General features: G+C 41.5%; 1 protein-coding gene across 1 annotated transcript in view; it reads right to left on the minus strand.

Moving 5' to 3' along the window:
* The window catches only part of LOC139542168 (fidgetin-like protein 2), a 28950-nt gene extending 23029 nt beyond the window's left edge, over positions 1–5921 (minus strand). Inside the window, exons 1-2 of the mRNA XM_071347261.1 lie at positions 5656–5921; positions 1658–1817 (exon numbers count right to left, since the gene is read on the minus strand). Coding sequence (XP_071203362.1) covers positions 1658–1682 — 25 coding nt within the window. The 5' untranslated portion in view covers positions 1683–1817; positions 5656–5921. The remainder of the gene's footprint in view (positions 1–1657; positions 1818–5655) is intronic.
* Between the last annotated feature and the right edge of the window lie 16605 nt (positions 5922–22526).

Raw genomic sequence — 22526 nt, forward strand, 5'->3', positions numbered from 1 at the left:
ATCACTGCACTCTATACTCCTCTGTAAACTGGCCGTCTCTGTATACCCAGCGCAAGACCCACTGGTTGATGCTTATTTATAAAACCTTCTTAGGCCTCACTCCCCCCTATCTGAGATACCCACTGCAACCTTCATCCTCCACATACAACACCCTTTCTGCCAGTCACATTCTGTTAAATAGCTAGCAGACAATTACATTTAAAGAAAGAACAAGAAACTGAATTTCACAACAAATACTTTAGTTTCTCTAATTGCAAAGTTTGTCCAGGTTACATTCCTATCAGCACACTCCCACAAACACCACAATAAATACTACGACTCCTCAACATACTCCAGATTGCTAGAAAAAGGATTTATTCCAAGCTATTATGAAGTAATACTTTTTAAATTGGCCATTTTGTTCGATTTCGACCTCTTTTCTTGTAACTGTCATGCCAATAAAGCTCCTTTGAATCGAGTTAAAGAGCAGGGAGAAAAGGAGCTCTTGAAATGCAGAGAGAAGCAGCAGCCCCATGCTGGCAGCCAAACAATGGCTGAGTAGAGAGGGAGAGAGAGAGGGAGAGCGGAGAGGCGGAAGAGTAGAGGGAGAGAGAGAGGGAGAGCGGTAGAGAGGAGGAGAGGCAGAGAGGAAGAGAAAGAGAGAGACTATTTGCACATCGTTATAACACTGTACATGGCCATAATATGACATCTGAAACGTCTCTATTCCTCTGACACTTTTATGAGTGTCATGTTTGCTGTTCATTTTTGATTGTTGATTTCACTATTGTTTATCTATTTCACTTGCTTTGGCAATGCAAACATATGTTTCCCATGCCAATAAAGCCATTTGAATTGAATTGAGAGGCAGAGATGTAAAGGGGAAGGGAAACAGAGAGTGAGAGAGCAGAGGCAGAGAGAGAGAGAGAAAGAAAGAGAGAGGGAGAGAAATAGAGAGGGAGAGATTTAGGAAAGCTTTGACTATGTACATACTCAGTGAGCATAGCTTTGCTATTGAGAGAGGCCGCCGTAGACAGACCTGGCTCTCGAGAGAAGACAGGTTATGTGCCCACTGCCCACAAAATGAGGTGGAAACTGAGCTGCACTTTCCTAACCTCCTGCCAAATGGACACGTCAGTCATCAGGTCCGCGTTAAAGGGAAAGAGAGGGAGGGGAAGAGAGAGAGGGAGAGGGGGAGGCAGCAGTGACCTCTGTGGTAGCCTAAACTCTGAACCAGAGGAGGACTGACTGAAGTTTGTGAAATGACACTGTCAGAACCATAGGGTTTCTGCTGCTCAAGCCATCCTCACTCCAACCTCTTCTCTCTCGTACTCTTTCCTTTCCTTATTCTCCTCCTTGTGATGGAACGTTAAGACAGGGCCAATGTCCGACCGTGGCCAGGAAAGTAACACTGAGTGCATTCAGAGTGCACTAGAAGGTACAGGCAGCTGCTGGAGCCAACAAACTCAAACCCTTCCATAACTAGCTACAGTACAGTACAGTGGATTCCTCTTCTGTTTACAATTACTGTACAGAGTGAACACTACACCTAGATTGTCTGAGAACACCTGAGAATTCAAAGTCTGCTCAGGTGGGAATGTAGTGTACTTACTACTGATATGTATCACGAAAGGCAGTGTACTTACTACAATATAGGCGATAAGTGTAGGGTACTTACTATAGGGAACAATAGGACTCAGCATTCTGCGGAGCTGGTCTCAGTTAGGAGGAGAGTGGGACTGTGAGAGAATAGCAGGAGCCAGGTCGAGGTTAGCGTCTGTCCGCCTGTAGTCCATCACTGGGGTTTGCTGCTGGTACTGACACCACTACACTCAGCCCTGGAGAAGGAGAGGAGAGACAGTTACAGACCAGTTACAGCTGCACAATGTCTCTGTACGAACATGCACACGCACACACAAATGTACGCAAGCAAGCACGAGACCAATTAAAAATCTAAACACACAACATAAGTTGAAACAATTCTTCACAAGCAAAAGAAAAAACTAGCAGCCTACAAGTCGAAGAAAAACCCAAACACACGCACGTGCACACTCACACAGGCTGTCTCCCAAATTGAGGCACGCACACGCACACGCACACGCACACGCACACACACACACACACACACACACACACACACACACACACACACACACACACACACACACACACACACACACACACACACACACACACACACACACACACACACACACACACACACACACAAGGTATTCATTAGACAGAGACAGGCAGGAAGGGAAACAGAGCATTAAGCTGATTGTGAGGCTGTGGCCATAGCTTTAATGAGGGATTTCTTAATCTGACTGCCTCACAGAAAGACCCAGAATACCACTCCTCTCTGTGCATTAACTGAGAACAGTTGAGGCTGAGATGCACACAACTGCTATGTTGCTCTGTAGGTTAGCTAGGGCTGTAAAGATTGCATTCCAATGAGCCTGAACACATTTATGGCAGTAGAATTAGTCCAAATGACGAGAAACAATGGTTCCTACAACAACGTTTGACTGACAGCACGTGTTCGATTTTAACTGACTTGTTTTACAGATTTTAGATATACTTTTGATACAAAATGAAAGACAACTCACAATGCTGCTATGTTCTAAGAGTACTCAAAAATACAATCCCCCAAATGTATAAAACACATAAAACATTTGAAGAAAGACATTTTAATTTGTTGCTTTTCTTTAGTTTCCAAGGACAAACAAAACAAATATTTCATTTTTGAAGGTTGGAGATAATAAATGTCAAGCATTTCTAGGGAAATAATGTAACCAGAAGAATTGTATTTTAATCCTGTAATTTCTATCTTTATTGTTCCAATATGACTTTAGCTTCTCTAACGGCCCCAGGACAATATCAGGTCACAGAGAATTAAACAGATAATACAGTGCCTTCAGAAAGTATTCACACCGCTTGACTTTTTCCACTTTTTTGTTGTGTTACAGCCTGAATTTAAAATGGATTAAATGTAGGTTTTGTGTCACTAATCTACACACAATACCTCCATAATGTCAAATTTTGGCAAGGAATTTTGTTTGTAATTATTTTTGGAAATGAATAAAAAATAAAAAAGCTGAAATGTCTTTAGTCAATAAGTATTCAACCTCTGTTATGACAAGCCTAAATAAGTTCAGGAGTAAAAATGTGCTTAACAAATCACATAATAAGTTGCATGGACTCATTCTGTGTTCATTAATAGTCGTTAACATGATTTTTGAATGACTACCCATCTCTGTACCCCACACACACAATTATCTGTAAGGTTCCTCAATCGAGTAGTTAATTTCAAGCACACATTCAAGCACAAAGACCAGGGAGGTTTTTCAATGCCTCACAAAGAAGAGCACCTATTGGTAGATGTGTAAAAATTCAAAAAGCAGACGCTGAATAACCCTTTGAGGATGGTGCAGTTATTAATTAGGCTGTGGAGGATCAATCAATATACCCAGTCACTACAAAGATGCAGGCATCCTTCCTAACTCAGTTGCCGGAGAGGAAGGAAACTGCTCAGGGATTTCACCATGAGGCCATTGTGACCTAAAACACAAGGCCAAATGGTTGTGACCTAAAACACAAGGCCAAATTTACACTGGAGCTGCTTACCAAGACGACATTGAATGTTCCTGAGTGGCCTAGTTACAGTTTTGACTTAAATCGGCATGAATATCTAGGCCAAGGCTGTCTAGCAATAGAGCCCCACACTGGAGGTGCCATAATACCCATAAAACCTAGTGGTCAAACAGGGAAATGGTTCCAATCGTTTTTCCACCATTCCTTTTTCCCATAGGGAATTTTAGAAACAATTAAAATAAGGGCTGTGTTTTATGTAGGCTTACCCCGGTATGACATTTAGATAACTATGTAAATCTCTCTCGGACAAGGTGACTTTTATCAATATATTAGGCTCTATTTACTCTCAGATTCTAAAATGCTAATTAGCATCAAAGTAGACATCAAGCAAGACTACAAATCCCTGCAAGCTCCTGCATGTCATCTCTAGCTGACACCTTTACTAACAGGTATTGTGTCAATTTAAAACTTGCACAAGGACAGTTCACAGAATTGCCAATTTATGAATTACTACATTTAGCTAACATTAGATAGTTAATCCAGAGATTCTTACCTTTGCCTCGATTCGGCAGTCTTGTCCAGATCATCATGGCATTTGTAGTTCTTTATGACAGCCACATTAGCATCTAATTATTGTTTCATTTTTGGGGGTAAATACAGGCGAACATATTGATAAAAGTAATCTTGTCCTAGAGAGATTTACACTGTTATCAAAACGTCACGCCATGGTAGGCCTACAGACCTTTTTTTAAAGTGTTTTTATAATCCCCTATGTGAAAAATTAATGGTGGAAAAACTATTGGAACCATTTCCTTGTTTGACCACTAGGTTTTACAGGTATTTTGACTCATACAATGGTGATCAACAACCAACTTGACAGAGGTTGAAGAATTTTTTAAAGAATAACGGGCAACTATTGTACAATCCAGGGTGCAAACTTACCCAAAATGACAGCTGTAATCGATGCCAAAGCTGTTTCGAACATACATGTCTCATGTATTGTCTCTTGAATACTCATCTAATCAAGATATATTAGTGGTTTATTTTTCATAATTAAAAAAAATAAATGTTCAAATTCTTCTTCCACTTTTACATGAGAGTATTTTGTCTGGATAGCGGAACAAAAATTACAATTCAATCCCACTTTGTAACACAACAAAATGTCAAAAAGTCAAGGAGTGTGAATACTTTCTGAAGGCACTGTACATCATCACGCCAAACATACTATGTCAGGTCTCAAACATTGCACATATTTGAAGGACTTGGATCTCAAAACCTAATGCATACATTCCACAGACTATTTCAAAGCAGCTAGAAGATACTAGGCTAAATATTGAAAAATGTCTGTTGACAGTCAGAATTAACATATGCAATTTTCTATTACAGTCATGACCAAATAAAAAAATGCTAAACCAATTTTTTAACAGATTAAAAATACAACATTCCATGAATATCCCAAATCTGTACAAATGTGGATTTCAGCATGTTTCATGAATGCAATGAAGAGCATGAACCTCTACGTACAGCAGTACAACAATTACCATCCAATCATATGGAAGTGAATATTATGCAATAACCACAATATGGCACAACTATCCCTAACCTACAGGCTACACAAGAGTTCTGCCTTAAGTGGGTTGAACTGATTTCACTTCTCCTGACACACGCATCTCTAAACTAGCTTTATTAATTTCGATTTATTCATTTCGATTTTAATTTCTAAAAGCAGATAATTGCTTTGCACAGTTCTATAAATGGTATTCAATTCTATAAACAGTGCAGGCAATGACAAAGAATTACAGAAAGAGATATAGAGAGATATAGAGAGGTAAGAGAAGCACACAGGGGCTAAACAGACGGACAGAAGACCAGGAGGTGTTGAGGTTGGGGGATGTACATAGTGGCCAGTGGCCAAAGACAAGTCAACACTTCCTTCACTTCACTCATTTACAACTCTAGAGATAGGGCCAAGTCAAACACACAGACAGCAGCCGCCACCTACCACACTACAGTATAAACACAACACAGTGCAGTCACAACACTACAACACACTGAGACAGAGGAGAGAGAAGCTGTTCTTACCTGTTCATGCCAGCATGTACTCTTTCTGGCAGATCTTAATCAGCAGTTAGATAATCCTGTGGAGCAGAGAGCAGAGAGCAGAGCGTGTGTTCACTGCTAGGCTTTTTTTCCACAACTCAACTCAACTCTCACTCTCGCTCTCAATCTTTCTTTCTCTCTCTCTCTCTCTCGCTCTCGCTCTTTCTCTCTCTCTCTCTCTCTCTCTCTCTCTCTCTCTCTCTCTCTCTCTCTCTCTCTCTCTCTCTCTCTCTCTCTCTCTCTCTGCCAGTGACAACAGAGTGCACACACACAATTCCCCTCCCCCATCGCTCCCATCCCCCTCTCCCCTCCCTCCCTCCCTCCCTCTCTCTCTTTATGTTAAAAGTATTTAAGCAGGGTGAGAGAGAATGAGAGGGGGCAGAGGGGAAAGGGGAGTTGACCAATCATGCTTGAGAGAGAAGGCTTGTATTCTATAGCCTTATCCCATATAGAGAATGAGAGTGAGAGAGGGAAGGATAGAAGAAGAGAAGAGGAGAGGAATGAGGGTTGGAGGGAAATGACCAGATTGAGTTTGGCCCCAGGAGAATTAGCTAGGGGTACACTCTTAGAAAAAAAGGTGCTATCTAGAACTTAAAAGGGTTCTTCGGCTGTCCCCATAGGAGAACCCTTTGAATAACCCTTTTTGGTTCCAGGTAGAACCTTTTTGGTTCCAGGTAGAACCCTTTTGATTCCAAGTAGAACCTTTTTGGGTTTGGAACAAAAAAGGGTTCTCCCTGGAATCAAAAAGGGTTCTCCTATGGGGACAGCCGAAGAACCCCTTTGGAACACTTTTTTCCCCTAACTGTAGGGGGGTAAGGGGGTATGGATAGGGGTTGAGAGGTCAAGGGGAAAAATTATTACAGATTTAGGTGGAAACACTCTCATTTACCCTCACCCCCTATGCATTGTGTCCTGAAATTAAATATATTTTTTTACTTATTCCACAGGTATGACAATTCATGTAATTGACTGACAAATCTCCTTTGCGAAGAAAGCAATCTGATTTACCAAGCAAGACAAATCCCAAATCTCTTCAAATGCAAATTTCCAAATTTGTTTTACTGTAGTACCCACACTATATTCCAACTAAGCGCAACAGTTGTCGCTATATGTAGAGGACATAATGGACAGAATGTTAGATGGATGTGATGTTGATGACGTAAGCTGTTCCTGTGATCTGGGTTCCATCCCCATGGTCACTGGTCAGGTGATGCTGTCCCAGTTTATTGCTGCTCTTACTGGCAGTGAAGTACAAGAAACGCCAGCACACTGGTATTCTCTCCTCTCTCTCTCTCTCTCTCTCTCTCTCTCTCTCTCTCTCTCTCTCTCTCTCTCTCTCTCTCTCTCTCTCTCTCTCTCTCTCTCTCTCTCTCTCTCTCTCTCTCTCTCTCTCTCTCTCTCGCTTTACTGCTCTACCCCTCTCCCTTTCTCTCCTCGCTCTCTCCTCGCTCTCTGCCTCACCCCCTCTCCCTCTCTCTCTTAGAGCACCAGCTGTGTGTCTGTTTTTAGTCACACCAAGGGCCACACGGCCAGCAGGACTCCTCCTGTTACACACAGAGACTGAACTCCTCTCCTCTCAAACACATACATCCATCCACACCACGTTACTGCACAATGTATCTCCCGCCTTAAGCCTTGCCTTACCACACAACACACACCGACACACACACTGACCCCGACACACACACTGACACACAACGATGCACACACAATGCATACCTACACAAACAAACATATAGTGTGATAGAAGGGGATACAGTAATCTCAAATGCTTCATCATGCCTTTAACATGGACAGAACTTGACAGTACTGCGTTATTGTGAAATGGCATTCATCACATGACATGGTGACATTGTGTGTTCATCACATGACATGGTGACATTGTGTGTTCATCACATGACATGGTGACATTGTGTGTTCATCACATGACATTGGTCCCCCTGGCCTCATTTATACAGGCCCATTTGTGTTTGACTCCCAACATGAACCTTACAGCCGGTTAAAAGTAGGCTTCCCCTTCAAAGACGTGACCTGAGTTCTATTGAGAGCGGCTGGAGTAGTCAGTTAGCACATCTCAAATTGGAATATAGGCCAAGAGAGTCACAATTAATTTTCTGTTTGAAACAAAGTAACCTCACAAAACAACCTACTTACCAAAGCTGTACCATAACATTAGACAGACAATGCATTCAAATGTCCATAGCATACCATTTAGTACGAAGCAATGTATTCTAAGTGGTACGCCAGTGTGGACATTGGAACATAACCTTCTGTTTCTCCACTGGCTGAGCTGATTCCACCTCTATAGAGATAGAAGTTGTGGTTTGGTGGATTGGTGAGGATGTTGAAAACAGAGCATTGCCTCTCTTCTCTCCTCCTCTATCACTCTATACCCCCTCTCTCTATCACTCTCCTCCTCTGTCACTCTATCCCCCCTCTCTCTATCTCTCTCCTCCTCTATCACTCCATCCCCCCTCTCTCTATCTCTCTCCTCCTCTATCACTCTACCCCCCCTCTCTCTATCTCTCTCCTCTTCTGTCACTCTATCCCCCTCTCTCTATCTCTCTCCTCTTCTGTCACTCTATACTCTTTGCTATCCTTCCATTCTATTGGCTTCACAATGCTGAGGCTGCAGTCTGGACACAGGCAGCATGCTGAGGCCAGCACTACTGGGGCACAAAGGAGGGCTATAGGCTACTTCACAACAGAGACAAGAGAGAGAGAGATGAGAGATGGAGAGAGAGAGACGCCAGTGCAGACAAGCCAGTGTGTGGTTTGAAAAAGGGAGTTTGACAGATGACAGTCCCAAAAAGTCCTCACCTCACAAGTCAGCACGTAACACAATAGTATGAGACTGCTCTGAAGTCCCCAGAGTCGGAAAGCGCTGCTTAAAAGTCAAGACATTATGAAAGGGCAGGGTTAACTCACTGTTACTATCGTGGAAAATATGAATCAAGTGAGAGAGACTTTGTAATTTCTTCAAACAATCAATATTTATTATCAATTAAGAATTGCAATAATGGAGCTGGTCAACGAACCACCTCAGGTGATTCACTGAGAGCCCAACCTTACAGAGGAATCATGGGTCTTATATAGGTGAGACTAAAAATGCTTAGTCATGGATGGTTCCACCCCTCCCCGGCAGATCAGTGCATCATAAACTACCTTGTTTTCTTCTTGTGGCTATGTGTATCGGGTCATAGTGCACAAACAAGTGATACCGTTCCTTTCTGCTGATAGAATTGCTAACAGTGCTTGACCATACGTCTAAACCAGCTGCAGGGAGCTAGAGTGGAAACATCCCTTTACAGAAACACAGCATTGTTAGAACAGAAATGTCTTACTATTGTTAAGCATATAATTGTTAACTATTAATATTAAACAAATCAGGTAAATACATAATTTTTCTCACACATTCCCCTCTCAAGAAACTAAGTTTATTTCATACAAATGTAGGGGTACAAGCATTACAAAATATGTTTAATAACTTCTTAGAGCTAGGGCCCTTTTTTCTCCACTTCCTGTCTGAATGACTTGCCCAAAGTAAACTGCCTGTAGCTCAGGCCCTGAAGCCAGGATATGCATATGATTGATACCATTGGAAAGAAAACACTTTGAAGTTTGTAGAAATGTTAAAATAATGTAGGAGAATATAAATTAATAGATATGGTAGGAGAAAATCCAAAGAAAAACCAACCAGATTTTTTGGGGGAGAGACCATCCTCCTAGAAATTCAAGAGAAGGGTCATATTGAAAATTTGCTCCCTGGATGCAATTCCTATGGCTTCCACAGGGTGTCAGCAGTCTACGTTCAAGGTTTCAGGCTTGTAACTTCAAACACGAATAAGAAATATCAGTTTTAGTAGGACACAGTCTTGGAAATTCGTGTTTGCATGCCCCATGAAGACATTACTCACCTGTTAAAATCAGTTTCCTATTGAACATACTTCTTTCCGTAAGAAATATTATAGTTTGATTACATTTTAGGGTATCTGAGGAGCAAATTGAAATGTATTTTGACTTGTTGAAACAAAGTTTTGGGGTAGATTTTCGGATTCCTTTCTCTGCAAGTTGAACGAGTGGATTACTCAAATCGATGGCGTCAACTAAACTGACTTTTTGGGATATAAAGAATGATTTTATCTAACAAAACGACACTACATGTTATAGCTGGGACCCTTTGGATGACAAATCAGAGGAAGATGTTCAAAAAGAAAGTGAATATTTAATCGTTATTTGTGAATGTATGAAACCTGTGCCGGTGGAAAAATATTTTGTTGAGGGGCGCCGTCCTCAAACAATCGCATGGCATGTTTTCGCTGTAATAGCTACTGTAACTCGGACAGTGCAGTTAGATTAACAATAATTTAAGCTTTCAGCCGATATAAGACACTTATATATACATAAATATTTAAAATCCATAATACATATGATTATTTATTTGAATTGCGCGCCCTCCAGTTTCACCGGAAGTTGTCCCGCTAGCGGGACCCCTAGCCCTAATTAAACAAACAAAATACATCCTTCTGGTGCCTGACATTTCATCCATGGTAAACAACCTTCCTCTGGGTTGCTGAGTTTAATACCTTCTTTATCAAAACAGTCAATCTGGAAAATAATAAAACCCATAAAATAAACATCACACACAATCTTCATTACAGCAAATGGGACAGTCATCCCGCTGACAATGAGCGCAGTTGTAGGGGTCAGCGTGATGGAAATGTCCATCTCATTTAGAACCTACACCAGTGACAGAGACCCCTCTTTGGGCACTTTGTACACACAGTGTGGAACATGAGCTCTACATCTGGGTCCTTATGCTCAGGATTGGGGTCCTCATCATCAGAGATGTAGTCAGGAATAGTTCAGGGAAATCATTCCGTTTCCAAATCATAATTAAAACCCAATTAATTATCCAACCCAAATTTAGAATGACATTGCTCAGTGATTCACATTGGTTCTATCACTCAAAGTTAAACCCCTCAACTTAGCACACGTCGGTACTAGCAGAATGTACAGTCACATTAACATACAGTATAATTATCCATAATTCTAGCATTAACTTTCTTATCACGGTGATAATTACAGGTCAGTATCTCAAAGCATTCTTAGTCTAAATTACTATACATTTCACAGTGTGTAGACCTCTACAATCAACTTGATACCCCAATACAGGCACAGTTGATCAACCCCCCGCAACCTCTCCGGCATTCAATTTTCTGGCGTCTCTTCATTTTCTTCTTCAGATAGCTTTAAAGTTCGTCTTCCCAATGGCACACATGTTCAAAGTGGATGGCCCTTGATAATGTCTCTCACCTGAGCCGCCACTGTCCTTTACAGTCCATTGTGTCTTGTCCATTTGCCATCCAGTACACCAGCAACATGAGAGAAGTTTGGAACAGACTCACTCCACGTGGACGCCTGTCGCACTCCTGAGAGAGAAGGCATGAGAGAACAGACAGTTGATAGCATCGACTGGATACTGTGTATAGGTTGCTGGCTCGGACTCAGGTCTCATGGTATAGGTGGTGAAGGACCATACTGAATTTCATTTTCGCCATTACTTCAGCTGGTTAGGGGGGATTTAGGTTCACACTGTTCACAGTCAAATTTTCCCTTTCATGCATCTAGATACCATCTGTGGTCACCTTCGGCATAACCTCGAGAGAGGACAGATCAGAACAACAGTTTAGTTTTCTGATCCAAGAAATCCATACAAATGATTCACTGTATGACAAATTATTACTTTAACAATATTCTTAATACAAATTTCTAAGACACATGTCAAAGAGAATAACAACACATAGTTGAAATCATATTTATTTTTTAAATGGCTTATACTCCCCCATCATTTCAACAACCTCACTGCAGCGTTACAGGGCCAGCAGACCCAATCTAGTGAGATTTATATTAAAGCAATACAGAAACAGAACAAACAAAACAAACAGCCATAAACTTCTGCATATATCCTTTAATACACTTCTTCCTTTTACAGGCAGGCATGTGAACAAAACAATCTGCATATTTAACCAACAAGCCTCAGGGGACTGGTAATCCCCCCTGTTGACACATGACTCACATTGTGATTAATGTGTAAAAAAAACACTGCTGGTTAAATAAAAATAATAAAAATAACAAATCGAATTAGAATTACTACCGTTAATAACTCCATAAATAAATAATTGTATCCCATAAGGTAATAGTAAAATAGACTAGAGACAGGGGACTGTTGATAAAATAAACTCAGCAACAAAAAAAACTTACATTTTTCAGGACCCTGTCTTTCAAAGATAATTTGTAAAAATTCAAATAACTTCACAGATCTTCATTGTAAAGGGTTTAAACACGGTTTCCCATGCTTGTTCAATGAACCATAAACAATTAATGAACATGCACCTGTGGAACGGTCGTTAAGACACTAACAGCTTACAGACGGTAGGCAATTAAGGTCAGAGTTATGAATACTTAGGACACTAAAAAGGCCTTTCTACTGACTCTGAAAAACACCAAAAGAAAGATGCCCAGGGTTCCTGCTCATCTGCTTGAACATGCCTTAGGCATGCTGCAAGGAGCCATGAGGACTGCAGATATGGTCAGGGCAATAAATTGTAATGTCTGTACTGTGAGACGCCCAAGACAACGCTACAGGGAGACAGGACGGACAGTGGCAGACCACGTGTAACAACACCTGCACAAGATTGGTACATCCGAACATCACACAAGACAGGTACAGGATGGCAACACCAACTTCCCAAGTTACACCAGGAACGCACAATCCCTCCATCAGTGCTCAGACTGTCCGCAATAGGCTGAGAGAGGCTGGACTGAGGGCTTGTAGGCCTGTTGTAAGGCAGGTCCTCACCAGACATCACCGGCAACAATGTCACCACAAACCCACCGTCGCTGGACCAGACAGGACTGGCAAAAAGTGCTCTTTTCTGACGTGTCTCACCAGGGGTGATGGTCGGATTCACGTTTATCATCGAAGGAATGAGCGTTACACCGAGGCCTGTACTCTGGAGCCGGATCGATTTGGAGGTGGAGGGTCCGTCATGGTCTAGGGGCGGTGTGTCACAGCATCATTGGACTGAGCTTGTTGTCATTGCAGGCAATCTCAACACTGTTCATTACAGGGAAGATATCCTCCTCCCTCATGTGGTACCCTTCCTGCAGGCTCATCCTGACATGACCCTCCAGCATGACAATGCCACCAGCCATACTGCTCGTTCTGTGCGTGATTTCCTGCAAGACATGAATATCAGTGTTCTGCCATGGCCAGCGAAGAGCCCGGATCTCAATCCAATTGAGCACGTCTGGGACCTGTTGGATCGGAGGGTGAGGGCTAGGGTGAGGGCTAGGACCTTTCCCCCCAGAAATGTCCGGAACTTGCAGGTGCCTTGGTGGAAGAGTGGGGTAACATCTCACAGCAAGAACTGGCAAATCTGGTGCAGTCCATAAGGAGGAGATGCACTGCAGTACTTAATGCAGCTGGTGGCCACACCAGATACTGACTGTTACTTTTGATTTCGACCCCCCCTTTGTTCAGGGACACTTCTGTTAGTCACATGTCTGTGAAAGTTGTTCAGTTTATGTCTCAATTGTTGAATCTTGTTATGTGCATACAAATATTTTAATATGTTAAGTTTGCTGAAAATAAATGCAGTTGACAGTGAGAGGACATTTCTTTTTTTGCTGAGTTTATAAACTTCTTACTAATCATTAGTGTATACATATTACATTCCACATCTCACCCAATGTGTCTAGGCTCTCTAGTGAGGGTGATCAGGTCCCACCAGAAAGACAGAACCAAGGTCAGAGGTAATTCAACCCCATTAAGTGAGTGTTTCTCTCCCCTTTCTTTCCCTCCGACTCATTATTTGAAAAAAATTCTAAAATGTAATGCATTTTGTATACCAGGTTTACATTGTTTTTTTCTCTCAGTACATCTCTTATCAAAAAGAAATCACGCGTTCAATTAAAACTCTGAAAAGAAAAACTTCCAGAAATTGAATTTGTGTTCCCCTTAAGGTACATCCTCTCTAACCCATGAAAAACCAACTAACACCAAATGAAAAGACCCAACACAATACATCAAACATCGTATTAACACAATAAATATTCATAACAGGTGGGTTGTGTGTGTGTGTGTGTGTGCTGGTGTGTATGTGGTAAAACATAGGACAAAAACAAACAAATGGCCTTTACGGACGGAGATGGGTACCTTTATACTTAATAGAACTACAGAATTGCACTAACTGCTCTCCCAAGGCAACAGCCTCGGGAACATGTTTGTTAAATCTTAATCAGCCCAAACAGTTCAAAACTTGAATTCTTACTTTCCATTTTACTTTCCAATTAACTTCCCATTTCCTTTCTTTCCCACTTTCTTTGTTACTTTCACATACTACATACAGTTGAAGTCGGAAGTTTACATACTCTTAGGTTGGAGTCATTAAAACTCGTTTTTCAACCACTCCACAAATTTCTTGTTAACAAACTATAGTTTTGGCAAGTCGGTTAGGACATCTACTTAGTGCATGACACAAGTAATTTTTCCAACAATTGTTGACAGACAAATTATTTCACTTATAATTCACAGTATCACAATTCCAGTGATTCCAATTCCATCGCCATAAAAAAAGCCAGACTACGGTTTGCAACTGCACATGGGGACAAAGATCGTACTTTTGGAGAAATGTCCTCTGGTCTGATGAACCAAAAATAGAACTGTTTGGCCATAATGACCATCGTTATGTTTGGAAGAAAAAGGGGGAGGCTTGCAAGCCAAAGAACACCATCCCAACCATGTAGCACAGGGGTGGCAGCATCATGTTGTGTGGGTGCTTTGCTGCAGGAGGGACTGGTGCACTTCACAAAATAGATGGCATCATGAGGAAAGAAAATGATGTCGATATATTGAAGCAATATCATAAGTTAAAGCTTGGTCGCAAATGGGTCTTCCAAATGGACAATGACCCCAAGCATACTTCCAAAGTTGTGGCAAAATGGCTTAAGGACAACAAAGTCAAGGTATTGGAGTGGCCATCACAAAGCTCTGACCTCAAGCCAATAGAAAATTTGTGGGCATAACTGAAAAAGTGTGTGCGAGCAAGGAGGCCTACAAACCTGCCTCAGTTACACCAGCTCTGTCAGGAGGAATGGGCCAAAATTCACCCAACTTATTGTGGGAAGCTTGTGGAAGGCTACCTGAAACGTTTGACCCAAGTTAAACAATTTAAAGGCATTGCTACCAAATACTAATTGAGTGTATGTAAACTTCTGACCCACTGGGAATGTGATAAAATAAATAAAAGCTGAAATAAATCATTCTCTCTACTATTATTCTGACATTTCACATTCTTAAAATAAAGTGGTGATCCTAACTGACCTAAAACAGGGAATTTTTACTAGGATTAAATGTACGGAATTGTGAAAAACTGAGTTTAAATGTATTTGGCTAAGGTGTATCTAAACTTCCGACTTCAACTGTATCTGTTTACTTTAACTCAGAAGCTCAGAAGTGTTTCCCATTTCGCTGACGACCCTCCCAACTCCGCCCACTGGCATCCTAATAAGGAGACAAGAGCAAAGAGAGAATATGGCAGACAGAGTGGGAGGGTCGTCACACTACAGAGGTGAGATTGGTTTATGTTCGGAATGCAGTATACACCTGCCAACGCGTCCTTCTTGGATCTTAGGCAGGTTTCATCTGCTCACTCTTGGAGTGTAGTCTGCCCTGAGTACCCAATGAGGGTTACTCCTGTGCACAGTTTACCCAGGTCCTTAGGAGCGGTCAGCAGATGAAGGTCAGCATCCCATCCTCCTCCACGACATTCCGGGCGAAAAGTGAGAGAGACTTTGTAATTTCTTCAAACAATCAATCTTCATTATCGATTAAGAATTGCAATAATGAAGTTGGTCAACGAACCACCCGTAGGTGATTCACTGAGAGCCCAACCTTACAGAGGAATCATGGGTCTTATATAGGTGAGACTAAAAATGCTTAGTCATGGCTGGTTCCACCCCTCCCCGGCAGATCAGGGCATCATAAGCTACCTTGTTTTCTTCTTGTGGCTATGTGTATCGGGTCATAGTGCACAAACAAGTGATAACGTTCCTTTCTGCTGATAGAATTGCTAACAGTGCTTGACCATACGTCTAAACCAGCTGCAGGGAGCTAGAGTGGAAACATCCCTTTACAGAAACACAGCATTAGTAGAATAGAAATGTGTTGCTATTGTTAAGCATATACTTGTTAACTATTAATATTAAACAAATCAGGTAAACACTTAATTTTTCTCTCACATTACTGTTAACGCTCAGAGGCCTGCTTTGGAGTGTTTGGCTTAATGGCGATAGAGATATGAAGCCAAATTAAAGCACTGTGTCAGGCTGAAAATGACTCCTGAATAGACTAGAGGCTACAGGTCAACATTCTTATGTTATGATATCTTACCGCAGTTTATGTCAACTCAACACCTCTATAGCAGGTTGGCTGAGCTCTCTCTGAACTGTGTTAGCGGGTCAGTGTGTGTGTGTGTACTGTATTTACGTGTGCGTGCGCGTGTGTTTGAACTGTGTAAGCAGGTCAGCTGGCTTAATCACCCGGGATCTGATGAATAATGGTATATTTAATTTGGTTAGATGGAAATCTGCAAGACAAGCACTGCATACCATGTATTTCCATTGGCTGATTAGCCTATCTTGGCATAACAATATGTCTATGGTGTGGTTTCTCATTTGACATAACTGGACAAAGATCTGCTAGTTGTGGATGACTGGAATTGTAGACCTAGCTGGTTTAAAGTGTGGTTTCTAATCTAAGATGGGTGTGTAATATAAGGAAAGATCTCCAACTTGTGAATTGTTGAGAATATTGGCCTGGTAAAATAAAAAAGGGTAGTCTTTTTGGCTACAGACAACAGCTGAGCACCAGAGGGGGATGCCGGGTGGCCGGAATAATGTCCTGCTTTCTTCCAGGACTGTCCCAAAATAAAAGTCACCTATTATTAGGGCTGTGTCGTCAGGAACTAACAGAGAATGACCTCCGAGTATGACCAACCCCCCCACTGATTGTAACTGACCATGCTTAGAACCCTGCCTAGCAACTAAACATCCCTACTGGCCATGCCTCAAACTGGTCATGCCTCAAACTACTATAGCTAAAGACTATGCACTGTGTGATCAACTCAATTATGTTTATTCAAAACAACATGTTTTGAAAATATACAAGGTGTGAAACCATAACTTATGTATTGCATTTAACCTGAAGCAAACGGTGTGTGTGTGCATGCATATGTGTGTGTGTATGTGTGTGGGGGGGGGTGATAATCAGTTCCAGGCTGCTAGGGTTGGGTGATATTATTTCAATAGAGCTATGCAGGCGAGTGCTGGGGCTTTACCAGAGTTTAGGGTGGGGGGGGGGGGGGGTGAAACCCTACCCCAGCCCCGGTTGCCCTGCCCAGGGCTGGGTAGTTAAGGGGGGTGGGGGTGGAGGGGGGACACACACACCACATGCACACACACACCCTGTAATATGCACGCACACACAGGAGGAGGAGAAGGAGGAGGATGAGGAGGAGGGGTGGGTCATTGGGATTATTGCTGGGAGGTTCAGCTGTTTATTATTCCAATTCTATCTCTAACAGCTGAAAATGGGAGAATGAGCACTGTGCCCGGAGCATGCCTGGGATCAATGCAGTGAGGTTAAACCCTGTGGTGCAGCTCAACAGAGCACAGAGAGACGACTTCAGATACTGACGCAGCACCGCACACTGTGTGTGTCTCTGTGTGTGTGTGTGTGTGTGTGTGTGTGTGTGTGTGTGTGTGTGTGTGTGTGTGTGTGTGTGTGTGTGTGTGTGTGTGTGTGTGTGTGTGTGTGTGTGTGTGTGTGCGTGCGTGCGTGCGTGCGTGCGTGCGTGCGTGCGTGCGTGCGTGCGTGCGTGCGTGCGTGCGTGCGTGCGTGCGTGCGTGCGCGTGCTACAGGCTCAGAAGAGACACACATCAGGGGTCACTAACAGAACTTAACAGACACATCAGATTTACTGCTGCCTAAAGTGATAAGGGTGGTTCACAGATTGATGCCCATAGCTTAGCCTTACACTTCTAATAGATGACAAGCATATAAAGAGGTGGTTAGCTTAGTTGGTTACCATAGCTTTATTTGAGGTTTTGTGAGGCGCTTGCTTTCTTTTCTCATTGAAAACATAGGCAGTAAAGTTTATGGCAGTGGCGAAGTTTCAGGCGCATTGTTGGTAGCATTTCATGAAACTTTATAGACACGCTATGGAGAGAAGAAAGGTTTCTATGGTTTCTTGCTTTTCTTTTTTCTTTATCTCGCTGGCAAACCGTGATGTTTAAAATGGCCGAGAGAGAATGATTATCCATGGTTACAACGTAAATGACTATCTATCAGGAAAATATATAATTCCATAATATTCAATTAAATTAGCAGCACAATGATGCACATTGACTTGCTGCACCCACACAATGACTATCTCTATATTATTTGTTAGTTTGAAGATGCCAATGGCGTTCCAGCATTGGGATATTTTTAAGATGTCCATGCACGTTGTTAATGTGTAGAGGGACATATGGGTCATGTGACACAGAAGACAGGGAAATCTGAACGATCCATGTCATGCAGGCATGCAGTTTGGGGCCTGTGTGTGTGTGCGTGTGTGTGTGTGTCATACAGGCATGCAGCTCTGGGGCCAAAGAAACAGGTCCTGCCACACCTACAAAGGTTACCCATGTTAGATTTAGATTTAATGGCCTTCTGTTTCAGGAGACAGGAGAATTCTGTCATGGGTTAGGCAATGGCAAAATGCTCTGGAGGACTTTTCTAAAGCTGAGGCCAGCGGTGTAAAGTACATCCCTGGTTATTCCTACTGCCTCTGATCTGGCGGACTAAGTAAATACAAATGCTTTGTTTGTAAATGATTGCCTAAGTGTTGGAGTGTGCCCCTGGTTACCCCGTAAATTTAAAAAACAAGAAAATTGTGCCGTCTGCTTTGCTTAATATAAGGAATGTGAAATGATTTATACTTTTACTTTTGATACTTAAGTACATTTTAGCAATTACATTTTCTTTTGATGCTTAAGTATATTTAAAACCAAATACCTTTAGATTTTACTCAAGTAATATTTTACTGGGTGACTTTCACTTTTACCTGAGTCATTTTCTTTAAGGTAACTTGACTTTTACTCAAGTGTGACAATTGGGTACTTTTTTCACAACTGTCTGTAGCTGATATCAACAGTTCAGTGTGTGTGTGTGTGTGCATGTGTTTGCAATAATTAAAGACTAATCTAATCCACTAGCTACTGTGAAGACTTACCCTTACACTCCCTCTGAGTGCCTCCACTCAGCCTCAACACTCAATTAATTGAGTTGTATTAAGTCTTTCCTGAGTCCTACTAATAATGAAAATAAAGGAAGATCAAAAATGATAACTGATGCAAAATAGGACCTTGCTTACCGAGGGGATTTGTAACTTGACACCACAAGTCACTGACATTAATTTACAAAAATGCTTCCTAAATTAATATCATTTCCTGGACTAATATCATGCATTTATTCACTGTAGTCAGCTACAAATTGCATGAATGTATTCATGATTTCTGACAGACATCTTTCTATGGATTCTCTCTCATGACCCAAATGACTTTCAGAACTTAGCTAACTCATTTTAGCCAGCTCAGCCTATTGAGAGCTTTCTGCCAGCTATCGCTTACCACGCCGCATGATGTCAGGAATAATATCATGGAATGCATTCACAAGATGTTTGGTAAGTCAGATAGAGATAGACAGACAGGCAGACAGAACAAAGTGTGTACAAGCAAAACGCAACCAGCATTGGTCGGTTTTTACTCCATACATTTGCCTGACACCTAAAAGTACTCATTGCATTTAGAATGCTCAACCAGGACAGAATTAGGGCACCTATCAATATAACAATTTGTCAACCCTACTGCCTCTGATCTGGCGTACTCACGAAACACAAATACTGTGTTTGTAAATGATGTCTGAGTGTTGGAGTGTGCCCCTGTCTGTCCGTAATTAAAAATAATAAGACAATCGTGCCGTCTGGTTTGCTTAATATTAGGAATTTGATGTATAGCAGTTACTTTTACTTTGTACTTTTACTCAAGTATGACGATTGAGTACTTTTTCTACCACTGTACTTAAGTACATTTAAAACCATATACTTTTAGACTTTTATTCAAGTAGTATTTTACTGGGTAACTTTCACTTTTACTTGAGTCATTTTCTGTTAAGGTATCTTTACTTTTACTACAGTATGACATTTTAGTATTTTTTCCATCTCTGCAACTACCACAGAACATTCCCTAAAAGTTTGTATGTTTGTATAAAACATTTGCATGATGTTGCAAGAACCTTCCTTTAACACATTTAATATGTTCTTTAAAGGTTCCCAGGATGTTTCATTCGGTTGTGGGAACATTCTGATGGGAACACAATGTTCCCACAACCTAATGAAACATTCTGTGAACATTTAAAGAACACACTAAATGTGTTCTGGGAACATTCGAGTAACATCAGGATGAATGTTTTTTGCACCCTAAAAGAAACATTGAGGAATCATCCACACAAATGGATAGTTTTGTGTTTTGGGAACATACTGTATCTTTTGTGATGTCTCCACATTGTTCCCACCAGACTCTTCCCACAACCTAATGAAACATTCTGGGAACATTTAAAGAACTGATTAAATGTGTTCTAGGAACGTTCTTGCAACATCAGGCAAATGTTTTATACAAACATTCTATAATCATCACCATGACTGGACCGTTTTTGTGTTATGAGAACATTTGCTGTGACCCCACGAATGTTCTGGGAACCTTCACAGAAACAATTTTGGTTTGCTGTGATGTTGAACAGAAAAATAAATAAATAAATTGCCTTCATACCAATCCTCCCATCTGAATGTGTTGGAGTAGACCTACATACTACAGAATATATTTTTTTGGGGATTTGTATTTTTAAGAATTAAATCAATTTCTGATCAATTTCCCAGAAGTCTTCTCTGGCCTGGAACCATCAGTCATGGTGATGACTGCGTCCCAAATGGAACCCTATTCCCTATACTGTGCACTACTTTTGACCAGAACCCATAGGACTCTGGTCAAAAGTAGTGCACTATGTAGGGAATAGGGTGCCATTTGGAACGTAGTCATCACCATGACTGATGGTTCCAGGCCAGAGAGGACTTCTGGGAAATTGATCAGAAATTGATTTTATTCTTAAAAAAACAATTCATATCTACGCAATCTAACAGATGAATAGATTTCTCTGCTCCACATGGGAAATCAATGTTGGTCAAGAGAAGGAACGCAGGCAACCAGTGAGAAGCAATATCCAGGGATATGGTAGTATCTTACACACAAACAGACGCACACACGCGCGCTAGTGAGAGCATCCTGTGACACTGTGTGAGAGAGAGTGATGAAGAAGGGGATGAGAGTGAGAGGGATGCAGAGAGAAGAAAGGAGCCTGCAGGTGTAATAAAGGAAGAGGCCAGACCACACTGAGCCCATTGGAGCCATGATGGGAGAGGCAACACAGCGTCAGGGTGGAGAGAGAGGAGAGAGAGTAAAAACAAGAGACAGACATCACTATATGTGACAGATAATGGGGTGGGTGTGGGTTGCAGCATCCACAATATTGGATGGACTGGGACAGTGGGGAGATACAGGTAACTATCAAAATAAATGAAACACTTGAGTAAATGATGGATACAAAGTATATTGAAAGCAGGTGCTGGTTCCTCAGTTAATTAAGCAATTAACATCCCATAATGCTTAGGGTCATGTATAAAAATGCCCAGTCGTCCATTATTTTAGCTACCATGGCTAGAAGAGATCTCAGTGACTTTGAAAGAGGGGTCTCAAAGGAGCATAGAGTGTTTAAAGGGTGTGTGTGTGTGTGTGTGTGTCTCAGTCACCAGATCTCAACCCAATTGAACACTTATGGGAGATAGTGATGGGCATTCCGGCTCTTTTCAGTGAGCCGGCTCGTTCGGCTCAGCTCACCAAAAAGAGGCGGCTCTTTTGGCTCCCAAACGGCTCTTTAAAAAAATATGTTCTGTATTTTTTCAAGTCAAACAGTTTGCAATAGTTTGACTATGATTGGTATTAAAACAATTCTAATTAAATGATTAAATGAAATCACACTCTACCTTAACCACAATGTATTTAAAAATGCATTGGTTTGTTATGAAAAATAATGCTATTAAACATTTGCATTTAAAGTACAACTTTAATGTATATAAACAAAGGGCATATAAATCTAACCATTCAAAATGAATACAATCTGAACAGCATAATAGAATATTGCACCATATCAAAGAAAAATAAATAACAATTTGCAAAACTGCAGCATCCCACAAATTGAAATAAATGTACAAAAGAAGCATGCTATTACACATGTGCATTTAAAGTATACTTTTTTAATGTATATAAACAAAGTGCATACAAATGTAACAATTATCAACCACTATCACTAGCAGGCCCGCTAGTTTCTCGAAGCTCCGCTACAGCTAGCTTCACAGTTGGGTGCACAGTTCGTATATGCCGGTGTAGCTTGTGCGTAGAACCGGCTTTATATGAGATTTTGTTTTGGCAAATTCTACACTGTGCTCTGACATTGTCTACATTATTAAAATGCATCCAAATGCTACTGTGCTTCCGACTCATTTTCCAGCTGTTGTTTTCACAGCTGTCCTTCCTCTCTCTCCTCGGCTGCTAAGTGTGTGACTGTGAGTGAGTTGGCTCGGCCCTCCCTCACGCATCTTTGGTTCATTGGTTGACACTGCGTGTCTGATTAACAG

The sequence above is a fragment of the Salvelinus alpinus genome, chromosome 17 (assembly GCF_045679555.1).
Source record: "Salvelinus alpinus chromosome 17, SLU_Salpinus.1, whole genome shotgun sequence".
Classification (NCBI taxonomy): domain Eukaryota; kingdom Metazoa; phylum Chordata; class Actinopteri; order Salmoniformes; family Salmonidae; genus Salvelinus; species Salvelinus alpinus.